Source organism: Narcine bancroftii, chromosome 2, assembly GCF_036971445.1.
Source record: "Narcine bancroftii isolate sNarBan1 chromosome 2, sNarBan1.hap1, whole genome shotgun sequence".
Taxonomy (NCBI): domain Eukaryota; kingdom Metazoa; phylum Chordata; class Chondrichthyes; order Torpediniformes; family Narcinidae; genus Narcine; species Narcine bancroftii.
In genome coordinates, this window is record NC_091470.1 from 289,437,924 (window position 1) to 289,450,766 (window position 12,843).

General features: G+C 38.7%; 1 protein-coding gene across 9 annotated transcripts in view; it reads right to left on the minus strand.

Annotated features, from left to right (window-relative positions):
• The window catches only part of sulf1 (sulfatase 1), a 420,487-nt gene that overhangs the window by 18,815 nt on the left and 388,829 nt on the right, over positions 1-12,843 (minus strand). For 5 of the 9 annotated variants that reach the window (XM_069921289.1, XM_069921288.1, XM_069921286.1 and 2 more), the window contains 3 exons: positions 11,763-11,935; positions 8,409-8,551; positions 2,760-2,883 (listed from right to left, as the gene is read on the minus strand). In XM_069921289.1, the coding sequence (XP_069777390.1) occupies positions 2,760-2,883; positions 8,409-8,551; positions 11,763-11,935 (440 nt within the window). Of the gene's footprint in view, positions 1-88; positions 123-2,759; positions 2,884-8,408; positions 8,552-11,762; positions 11,936-12,843 lie in introns of all 9 variants that reach the window. The other 4 variants (XM_069921294.1, XM_069921292.1, XM_069921293.1 and 1 more) reach the window with 2 other exon arrangements.

Genomic DNA, 12,843 nt, shown 5'->3' on the forward strand with positions numbered 1-12,843 from the left:
TACAATAAAAGTAAAAGAAGCTTCAAAGAGCCAGCTCATGCAAATGGTTGGAAAGAAAGATGTTCAAGAAAATAAAAAGTAAGGATACCTGTGCTGATCAAAGCTTCCTCCATCTTTATTTCCTGATTATGAAAATACAAGAGTAATTTATGTTAATGTTTTTAGAACAATAAAATTATTCACATTGTATCTGCCCATGCATTGACCTGAGGAAAAATGGAATATGTTTAAAAAAGAAAGAAAAGGTAAGATAACTTTTGACATGAGAACATGGCTTGGAGTCCAAACTAAAAGGGAGAGCCAAATGCAATTTTATCACCAGTGAACACGTGTATAAGATTGTGTGGGCAGAATTTGAATTTGAATGAAATTGTAAAATGGGTGATAGCATATCAGCAACTCATTTCAATCTCTCCTGACTGATATTCCTGGTGCTTCAATAAAATGAAAAAATGGGAAAGATGTAAAATAAGTTTTCCATAAGTCATATTGCACGATGAAATGTTAAAATAATCCCCAATACACCCTGCACCTCACATTAATCTGAATTTTAACAATGGAACAATAATTGTTCATACGATTACATTCACTTTACATATCACCTTGTAAATGGATAAATGGAGGACTCGAGGCTGTGATGTCCGGGCCTCACGGGAGGGAAGACGCCAGAGGGCTCGGGCCCCGTGAACTTATGACTGGGAAGTAGTTGGGTTCCCTACCGCTGATGGACTTAACATCTGTGGAGGGGTCATTAAATTGACCTGTTAAATGCTGTGTGAACAAAGCCCGCAGTGCCCCCCCCCCCCCACCAGCTCAGGGAATGTTCTTCTTCATTTGAAACTGGTGGGCATTTTATAACATCTTGCTGGAACCAGTTTCCTTGTACCATTGTCTGGTTTCTGAAAATTGACTGGATATTGCATTGTATTGTTAGGCAGCTTTTGTACTGGGTCAGGGTAATGCTATTTCAATTTTAACGCTGTATGGTGTTAATTGTAATAAATAAATGATGCCTGATACTTTCTAAGGCATTTACAAGAGCCTTATAAAAGACTTGATTTTTGGAAATCCAACTTTATGTAAATTTTCCTATAAATTTTTAAACAATCTTTCAAAATAAGAAAGTTAGTTACAGAAGCATGAACATCTTCAGTAGTTATGGACTAGGGATAGCAACTAGTTAATTCAGAAGACAACCAGTCTTTGAAAGAAATTCTTTGCATGTAACCTCCCTGCAGTAATCAGACACCTTAAAAATGTAGGGTTGTTGGTTTACAGCGGGAGGCCACTGAAGAAAATTTGCTTCGTAAACAAGATAATATTAATTGATACTTTAAGCTCATTAAACTAGCCACTGGATGTGGGGCATTCTGATTGTGTACCATTGTCACTACACCATAAGAAATATGAATAGGATTAGGCCATTTGGCCTGCCAAGCCTACTCCGCCATTTAATAAGATCATTGCTGATCTGGACTTGGAATCAGTTTCACCTACCTGTCTTTTCCCCATAACCCTTCATCCCTCTCCTATGCAAAAATCTGTGTGTTAAATATATTTAATGAAGCAGCCTTGACTGCTTCCTTGGGAAGAGAATTCCACAGATTCACTACCCTCTGAGAAAAGCAGTTTCTTCTCCTTTCCATCCTAAATCTACTGCCCTCAATCTTGAGACTCTCCCTTTGTTTTAGTCTTACCTCCCATTGAAAATAATTTTCCGGCCTTTATCTTATCTATTTAATAATTTTATATTTCTATAGATTTCCTTTCATTCTGCAACATTCCAGCAAGTATAATCCCAGGTGACTCAATCTCTAAGCCCAGGTTTTTTTTGAAAAAGGTTGAAAGCCGAATAACAGCATTTCCATTTTAATTCATACTTTTGTCAAGTTTGCTCCTTAGGAAACCCTTAATTTAAATCCAGTTAAGGATTAGTTGTAAATTATGAGTTGGTAGGCCTTCTGGGTCAGTGCTCATTGCTCTCAATCTATCAGGTCATTTGTTTAATGCATGGATATTTCAAAGACATATTCATATCAAGGTCAGATGGCTGGAACAAAGAGCTTAGAAACAGTTTTAAAACAAAGGAATTTATCACAATTTCTGCAATAAATTCATTTTTTCACCAAGTGCTGGGATTATTATATGTGATTTCAAGGCTCTTCATAATGGAGCATACAAACTGAATACAAAAATTATAACTTAATTTGCTGACATCTTAAGCATTTTTAATAAGGTGTCCCTCGTTTACGGTGTAAATGTAAAATTAAAGTCTATGCTTTAATTGTTATTGGATTTTAAAAGTGGTGTGTGTTAGATCACTCTCTTATAGTTAAGTGTTTATTACCATCCTGGCCTCACTGCTAATAACCTCAAGGTTGTACAGAAGGACACACCAGGAATTAAATATTTTTGAAAACAGAAGCAGAAAATGAAGATTATTATGTCTAACAGAAAAGAACAAAATGTGAATCAGCAGGCTTGTCAAAATGCAAACTTTATGGGGCTTTTGAATAAAAACAGTTGCAGTGTTTTGATCCTTTTCCAATACTGCAGATTTCCATGAACATTTTACCTGAAAAGCGAGGAACAATGGGGATGAATTCAATTTCACTAAAGCAAGGAATAGGAAAATTAACACATGTAGACAGCATGTTTACCTATTTTGCAATTCTTCTGTCTCCTGAGTGAGGACTCTCTGTGAAGACAGTTTAGAACAATCAATGCACCCCTTGTCATTTGAAAGTTACAAATATTACCTGCTTCTGCACTCTTAGTCCGTGGAGCGCATTGTTTGTGTCCTTGGCAACTTCTTAGTTCCATTAGCTGTATGTGCAGTTGATTAAGGATTGCTCGTTCAACCATGTGTACTGTATTTGTCAGCTGAAACCACCAAAACAAAACAAAAATCAGGCTTTAGTTTTTTCTGAGAAATCTATGAATGATGCACTCTACAATATTGTCAAGAAAACCATGCCAGAACCAAATACTTTTGTGTTTAAGAGAGGGGATCTTTAGTGATAACATTTCTGAGTCCAAGTAAAGATCAAAGACCACAGGAGAAGTTGAGTCAATTTCTACATTTGTCTGTGATTTTGGATACTGTCTGGAAAAGTTTTCATAGACCTCATTTATTATGGAGATTTCATGTTGACTCTGACATCAGAGTTCTTGTAGTAACCATGACAGCATCTATGACGTGAGTCAGTCTGCTTGCAACTCCTGTACAATTGTGCAACCATGTTATGATAGAGGAAAAACCATATTGCCATCTTAGATCTCAGGAACAGATCTATCTGGATAGAGTCTCTAATCCAAGTGCTCTCTTCTCAATTTATGCATAATTGCACTTTGTCCTTTGCTTTCATGTGTACATTCATAAATGATTTTGTCTAGATCATATCCATCACATGGCTTATGAGAGAATCTACAACATGAGATGATGCATCTTAGGCTGATTTCAACTGGTATTTGTGTAACAATGAACAAGGGAAGTTTTGCTCGTTAAACTATTCTTGAAAGCATCCAGAGGGACTTAGTGTCAGGCAGCATCCATGGAGAGAAATGGTCAGTCAACATTTTAGGTGTTAATAAAAGTCCCTATTCAAAATGTTGACTGACCATTTCTCTCTATGGATGCTGTCTGACCCACTGAGTCCCCTCAGTTTCTGATTATTCACTCAAGGTTTAACCATCCATAGTTCTTGTATTTCTCCTGAATTCATCATAATTGTTTTGTCCTCGTTCCACATCCACCTCACATCATTTTACAACAAAAGATGCTGAGGCTTGAATACTATCACAAGATCTGAAAGGAATTGCATCATCCTGACAAGCAATATTTCCAAGTGCTAGTGCTTTGGAAATGGTCTATTTTTTCTTCATTGGTTGTAAGCCATTGACATCAATGTTCAAACCAGAGTGCCAGAAAATTGTGCAATTGCTTCACTTCATATTCACACTTTGTGAATGTTTAGAGTCCATTGTAAGTGTTGATGGTTAGGTCCTGTTGACTATCTCTGCTGCTGTTTACTGAGAGAGGGAAACGAAACATTTAAAAGAAAAATTCAACAATCGTCGACGTCGTGACTATCCCTTGAGGTCAAGGATGATGGCCTTTGTTACATTGATGAGCTCTCAGGTGGCTTATGAGTCCAATCTCGGCTTTGAAAGTTCTTCCACTTTCAGGACAGGTAGTTTCCAATGGCAGACCAGGCTTTGGTTGTTGTTGCCTCTCTTTCTATTTTATTCTCTTCTAATTCTGCACATCTGTTGACTTCGAAAGTTGCTTTTTCTTCTTGGATGATGGTTTGCCAGAGTTTCCTGTCCTTGGTATTGGTCTCCCAATTGTTGATGTCGATGTTAAATTTCTTCCTATTGGCTTTTAAGATGTCTTTAAATCTTTTCTGCTGTCTGCCTCTTTTAAGTTTGCCTTCTCTAAGGTGGGAGTAAAGGAATTATTTTCATCCAAACAAAATGACTGCTCCATCTTAGCTTGTTCTTGATGATGTAGGTTTCAATGCTTGTTGTTTTTGCTTCATTTAGCATGTTGATATTAATTCTTCTATCTTCCCAGCTGATACTTAAGATGTTTCTAAGGCAGTGTTGCTGGAACTTTTCAAGTGCCTTTAGATATTGGTGGTATGTTGTCCAGGTTTCTGATGCCTACAGGAGTACTGGGATTACCACTGCTTTGCACCCTAATATTTTGGTGTCCATTCGGATGTCACGATCATGAAAGACTCTTGTTCGGAGATGTCCAAAAGCTGTTCCAGTGCATTTAAGACAATGTTGGATCTCGCATTAAGCTCGACATTGAAGGAGAGGTGACTTCCAAAATACAGAAGGGGGTCCACATTTTCCAGGGTTGCTTTGCCAAGTTGAAATTGATGGTTCTATCCAATTTGTCTAAGTTGGTGACAGTTAGTAGATGATCCAAGTCTTCTTGGAATTGATGGTAAGTCTATGTTTCGTGTATGCGCGGTCGAAAGCAGTCAGAATCTGTGGTAGGTGGTATGCTGAGAGAGCTACAACATTGTTGTCATCTGTATATTGGAACTCGATGAGGGAACTTGTGGATGTCTTGTTTTTGGACATGAGACGAGCAAGATAGAAAAGTCTGTCATCTGTTCTATAAACAATTTTGACTCCTGGAGTTAGATCATACTTGATGATGTGGATGATCGTCACGATAAAGATGGTAAACAAGGTTGGGCAATCATACATCCCTGTTTTACTCCTGATTTGACCTGAAAAGGCTCAGTTATTATTATTGACCATGACTGTGGCAAACATACCATTGTGGAAGAGTGTCAGGGTTCATATGTACTTTTCAGGACATCCATAGGAGGAAATTTCAACAATACAAAATGGTAGAAGGCCAATCTGGCCCATGAAATCTGTGCTGTCCAATTACACCCAGTAAACCTGCAAATCCTGCATGTTTTTGGGAGTGGAAGGAAACCGGAGTACCCAGAGAAAACTCACGCAGTCACGTGGAGAATGTACAAGATCCTTACAGACAGCGCCTTGCCAGATTCAAACTTGGATCGCTAGCTCTGTGGTAGTGTTGTGCTAATGGCAATGCTAACTATGTCCTCTCCCACCCCCCCACCCCCATTTTTGTGAGTATCTTTTGATCCGGCTAATTCTGTGTACCCACTCTTGTGGCTTGATTTACTGTGTCATTTTCATTTCCACTCCTTTGGCACAATCACTTTTGGCATGGCCCACTGAGGTCAGTTTTCATGTGCCTACTATTTCATTTTAGCCTTTCCAGTTCTTTTTCAGTTTAACTCATTAGACTGGTCCTGGCCCACATTGGACCATGTCATTATCTGATCTGTTGTGTTTGTGAATATTGAACCCTGTTTTGTTGATGTAACAGTATCTGATCATATTGTCATCATTTCCAGAAATGTATCAAGGTGAGATTATGAAGTGTCAATCTTTTAAACATTCTTTCAACTTTGGTTAAATTGTCTCAGCCTGCCATTCCCGGTTAATAATTTTCATAGTTTGCTGCTTTGATGGGTGGTTGTACTTGCTGCCTGTACTGCTTTATGCAAGCTGAATGGAGGGGAGCTCATGTTATCTGTTGCTTAAAAAAGGCTCCAAAAGTAACCCTGGAAATTGTAGGCCAATGAGCCTGACGTCAGTAGTAGGTAAATTATTGTAAGGTGTTCTCAGAGATCAGGGATACAAGTATTTGGATAGCCAGGAACTAATTAGGAATAGTCAACATGGCTTTGTTGATAGATTTTTGAGGAGGTTACCAGGAAAGTTGATAAAGGAAAGCCTATGAATGTTGTCTACATGGACTTCAGTAAGGCCTTTGACAAGGTCCCACATAGAGGTTCAGATGCTCGGTATTCATGGTGAGGTAGTAAACTGCATTCAACATTGGCTAAACGGGAGAAGGCAGAGAGTGGTGGTGGATGATTGCTTCTCAGACTTGAGGCCCTTGAATAGTGGTGTGCCTCAGGGATTGGTCTGGGACCATTGTTGTTTGCCATCTATATCAATGATCTGGATGATAATGTGGTAAATTGGATCAACAAATTTGCAGATTACACAAAAATTGGAGGATCTGTGGACAGTGAGGAATTCATTGAAGAGGGATTTGAACCAGCTGGAAATATGGGCTGAAAATGGCAGATGGAATTTAATGGAGACAAGTATGAGGTGTTGCATTTTGGAAGGACAAACCAAGAACAGACATACACAGCAAATGTTTGGGCACTGAGGAGTATGGTAGAACAGAGGAATCTGGGAATACAGATACATAATTAATTCCCTGAAAGTGACGACACAGGTGGAGAGGGATATAAAGAGAATTTTGGTGTATTGGCCTTAATAAATCAAAGTATTGAGTATAGGAGTTGGGATATTATGGTAAAGTTGTATAAAACAATGGTGAGGCCAAATTTGGAGTATCACGTGCAGCTTTAGTCACCTAACTGCAGGAAAGATATCAAAAAGATTGAAAGAGTGCAGAGAAGAATTACTAGGATGTTGCCCAGAATTTATAAACTGAGCTACAGGGACAGGTTAAACAGGTTAGGACATTTTTCCCTTGGAACGGTAGAAGAATGAGGTGAAATTTGATGGAGGTATTTAAAATTAACAGGATTATAGACAGAGTAAATATAGGCAGGCTTTTTCCACTGAGAGTTGGGGGAGATACAACGAGAGGACATGGGTTAAGAGTAAAATGGTAAACGTTTAGGGGGAACATTAGGGGGAAACTTCATGAATGAACTGCCAGCTGAAGTGGTGTATGTGGGCTCAATTTTAACATTTAAGAAGAATTTGGACAGGTACATGGATGGGAGGGGTATGGAGGGCTCTGGACTGGGTGTAGGTCAATGAAATTATGCAAAATAATAGTTTGGCACAGACTAGAAGGGTCAAAGGGCCTATATCTGTACTGTCTTGTCCTAAGGTTCGATGGTTCTAATGGTTTAGCTTGGTCATAAATATTGAGGCTCGTAATATAATCAGTCAGCCCAGTAATGTTGTCTTCCATGCAGCAGTAACATTGGTAAGCATGGCACTTGCTGTCTAGGTTATAATGCTATGCACTTAGTTGGTAAAGGCCTTGGACAATGGAGATGCCATCTGAGTGGATGCATGAAAACACTGCAAAAAAAATCAGTTTACTATGAGAGTTGCCAAATGAATGCAATTAATGCTCTTCAACAATCCCAAACTAACTACCTTCCTCTGTGTCAACTTTAAAACTCCTTATGAATTCACTGAGAGACACATACAAAAAATAAATTGATCATTAGATAGCAAAATACTTCCACTTGCAACAATATAAACAGTTTAAGATGTTAGTAGAGCCTAAATGATCCAGACTGTGTGATTATGTCATGTTGTTGAAAAGTTAGCCTACCACATGACTAACCTGTCAGGAGAAACCACAATTTAAACAAGCACAAACGTGAATACAGTTCATGCTTAAAGATGCACTACTCCAATCTTTCTCTGGTGCTTGTACTTTCCCCTACTCTCCAAATGTTGCATTTATCCCTTCAAGCAACAACAAATTCTATATCTTCTGCTCCTTCAGCTACTTATACCCCAACTTACTTCAGACCTGAATGAGAATTTCCTGCTAGTAAGCACCCCTTTAGTGTTCCTTTCCACCAACCTCAACCACAGTGTGAGATGCTTTGAGCTCTGTTTAGACACCATCTAATCCTTGGGTGCTTTAAATATAATTTGGTGCAGTTCATCGACAAGATACAAATATGGTGGTTGTAAACAATGCAATCCCTCATGTCTTACTTAGATTTACTTTTCAAGTTAATAAATATAATGAATAGCTCCCATGAATCATGTTATCTTCTTGTGATCAATTTAACTTTTGATTAATGATAACAAAAATAAAAACTCCTTACTTGATATGGATCACTGTTCATGTCAAAATACTCAAGAAAGCCAGTGGCAAATTCACAGAAGAGGATGTTGTGAGTCTTATTGATGGTTCGCAAACACCAGTAAGTGTTATTATTAGAACTTGTACATGCGCAGAAGGAACCTACTGTAATAAAAGGGAAAGGCTTTTGTCAAGTTAATGTCTAACAAGACCTCAATATTTCTGAATGCAATCCAAATCATAGGTGCACAAAGCAGAAAATAGAGGATCTATCAACATGCAAACCCCTACATCTTTTTTCCTTTCCATGAAAGGTGAAACGTTAAAAAGACAATCTAAACCATTTTGAAAATAAAACATGGATAAATATTTTAAATGACACATGTTGGTCTTATTTTTCTCCTGTATTATTTGAATTGCAATATAATGGATGAATGAACTGAACTAAATGAGCATGTCTGACTCAAATTGGTCACAAAGTTCAACCAATAAAAAATTGAACTAAAAAGACTTGATCTTTATGAAGAAGTTGGCAAAACCAATTTTTTTCCATTTACAAAGGTACATAAACATAGTAGAAATGTGTCCTTTTTTCTATGCCTGTTGATGTTGCTTCTGGAATTGAATTCCATTGAAATAAATAGAAATGAATTTTCTATATTTCTATTCATGTACCAAATACTTGCAAGGTGAATATTTTTAGAGTTCCTCCCCATACAATATCTTAGGAAATCCTGGAAGAGAGAAATATTTAGACTTCTTTTCTAAAATGTACATATGACCACTGAAATATATGATTGTGACATTGAACTTGCACAGGACAAAGGCCGTTGTTATATGGTCTAAATCATTTAACTATATTAGAGAATGCAAGTTGCATGTGAACTACAAAATGTGATTCCAGAATGCTCCAGACTAAAAAGAATAGGCTACAGTAGAAATTGTCCGCAGCCATCTGGGGAGTAAGAGATCTATGGTTTCAGATCTGGTGCTGAGCCAGAAATTCCCCAGAACACTGGAGGTACAAGCTCCACAACAGAGGATAATATTTGTAAGTGCATTGTCATCTCCTCTGCCAACACTACAATGAAACGGAACTAGAAGACATCAGGTAAGATTGCATGTCATGGAAGAAGCTTTCTGTGGAGAAGGGCAATGGCCATAGCTACAGTTAATTAGAGAATGAGACTTTAAAATTTTCATCTTTGCATTCAAATTACTTCAGGCATTTCCCTTTCAATGCAATCTCATTTATCTCTGCAATCTTCCAGTATCTGTTCTGCTCCATTGCTGGCTTCCTTCGGCATAGCTGACATTAATTTCTTCACTATGAAGCCCATGCCTTTAGCTGATAAAACCCTAAGTCCTGACAAACATCTCCATCTCTCTGCCTTTCTTTCTTTAGCAGGAAAGCTCAGAACTCCTATCCCTTTGGTCGTCTGGCTTAACAACTTCATGGTGTTAGTTCAGTGCCAAATTTTTGTTGTTATTACCAAAATGTTTTACAGGAGGAGTTAAGTCGTGTTAGTATCTTTGCATTAATAAATTCTTGTTTGGTGGGATTTGATGAGCCAGAAACATTATAGCTTTAGGAAAGAATGGAGAAATGAAATATTTTGGCAAGAGAAGGCTCCAAGGTAATTCATAGAATTTGCATGTACAGGAGTAGGTTATTCAGCCCTTTGAGCTGAATAGGACTGACTTTGGATTGTTGCAGTAATGTGCTGGCACAGATGCTATAAACTGACTTCCCTTTTTTGCTATAAATTTCAATGGCTTTCTGTGCAGAACTAAAGTAAGATGTGATTAAATGTGATTAATGAATACCTGAGTCCATAAAAAAACAATGCCACAGTGGTCAGATTTCTGGTATGGAGTCTGGCCCTTTGCCTCAGAAGGGAAGGGGAGTGAAGTGATTGGGGATTCAATAGTAAGGAGAATGTATAAAATGTTCTCTGGGTGAGATTGAGAATCCTGGAGGATATGTTGCCAGGTCATGGACACCTCAGATCAAATCCGTTGCATTCTCAAGTGAGAGGGTGAGCAGCCAGATGTCATGGTGATGAAGTCCTGTATAGTGAGTTCAGTGAGTTAGATGCTAAGGACTTCCAGGGTTATGATTGCTATCTGCGCTACATGTTGGTGAGGCTAGAGATTGAAAGATAAAGCAGCGTACTATGTGGCAAAGGAAGTGGTGCAGGCAAGAGGGATTCAGAATTTTGGATCAGTGGCCTCTCCAGGAATCCAGGAACATGACTTTTGTAACATGCTTGTAATTTTGTTATAATTAATACAGGTAGTCCCCGACTGAAGAATCAGTCGTATCTCGGAATGGACAGGTTGGAATTGTGCACATGTGTATGGAGTACTGAAGTCTTAAAGCAAACTTTTTAATTAAATCTTTTTTTCACCGTACATTTGACGATAGCAACTCAAAGCTTCCTGAATTTGTCGATCATCCTTGGCGAATCTTTTCACATTCTGGCCCATGCTTACCTTGTTAGTCAGCATTCCGAGGTCTCAGGCTGGGCACGGTCATCTTGATCCTTGTGCTCAAGTGGGTTCACGTTTTGGTGTTCAGTTGGCAGATGCATGAGAGTGAAGCGCCCTGACGAGATCGGAATTGCATCAACCGAACTCCAATATGTGAAACCACTGTGCATGCACAGTGGGTTCACGTACTGGAGTTTGGTTGGCACATGGGTGAGAGTTAAGCACACTGACGATTTTGAATTTGCATCCTTAGCTCACATCCATGTGGCAACTGAAGACTCGTGCATTTGCACAGGAATCAAGATGGCCGTGCCCAGCCCCGGGAACCTGGAATGCTGACTAACAAGTTAAATATGCACATTTTAGTTCTTACGTGCCCCATATATTATATATATAAATATTTTTAAAATTTGGTCGTATATGTGGATGGTCATAAGTCACATAGGTTGCAAGTCGGGAACCATCTGTAAAACACTTGGATATAAAAAAAACACCAAAAAGTTTCCATTTTAAACAAATATTTTTACAGAATTTACTGGCACATAAAAATGAGAATCGGTCAGATAGCAAGACAGGCTGGTATTATTTAAACATAACTCCACTTGCAGGATGAAAAGGATCCATTCCACTGCTGATCTACTGGATTGGTCATATTGTGTGGTTTGCTTGAAGCAACCACATACCCAAGTGACAGGAATTTGACCAAGGCTATAGTTCTGATTAAGATATTGTTGTGTGGCTCCCAAGTATGGCAAATATTTAAGCACACAAAGTTAATCAAATCCTGAGAGTAGTTATGAAACAGGCCTATCATTGTACAGGTCAGACAACTGAACTTCCTCTCCTTTGAGATGCTAATGTTGTATCCAAGAGAAACTCTTACAGTTCCAGAATGGTGGTGTCTGCCAGTGCTCATTGTTGTGCGTGAAGCAGGTGAGGCCAGGCAGGCTGCAACTATCCCCTTTCCTCAGACGCTTCTTTATTTTACGATCTTTCTTCTTCCTCCGATTTTCCTTGAACAACTGGAGTTTACTGTCCACCTCCTGAGCCACTTCCCTGCAAAGACCGAGTAACGCATTATGAATGAAAGTGAAAGAACCAGACACTTCCCGAGGTTTCAGTGACATTTCCACCTCATCACTAGATGTCACTGTGACCAGTGTACATAATTTCACTTTTTGAAACTTTCAGTTTTGTTAAATGCAGCAGAAATAAGAAAAAAAGAGCCCTTTTCATGAGCCCTGGCCATTTTAAATCCAGAGCCTCATGCTTACTATGCTAAGTTACACATCCCTGCACAATCCTGGCTGATGAGTGGGAGACTGACATCTCCCAGCAGGAGGCACCAAGAGAATTAGCAATGTTGAAGTTGCGCAGAGGTGAATACCCCTGAAATATGGAAGGAGATAGAATGAGGGTAGTTTGGGACAAAAGCACACCAAGAATTCTATGCAGAGATTAGGAATAGTAAAGGGAAAAGATCAATGGTAGGAGTTGTTGATAGGTCATCAAATAACATTCCTGTGGTACAGGCAATAAATCAAATGTAAGAATGGAATGGTAGTTGTCATCGGAATCAGGTTGAGGAGAACTTCATAGAATGTATCTGTGACAGCTTTATTGATCACCATGTTACTCAGACTACAAGGGAACATGTTATCTTAGATTTGGTCTTGTACAATGGGACAGTTAAAATTAACATTCTTGTCATTATGGATTCTCTTGGAAAGAGTGATCACAGTTTGAATTTCTCATACAAATGGAGGATGCATCAGGTCAATCTAAAACCAAAGTATTAAGGTGAAACAAGAGAGGAAAAATGAAAGATCAGATTATTGCTTGAATAGTGAAAGATTAGAGCATGCTGTTGGGCAGAGGCCCTTGGGAGTGTTGAATCGCCCAAGATTGGTTTGCAGGTGTAACAGGTAATCAAGAAGGCAGATGGAATGTTGGCCTTCATTGCC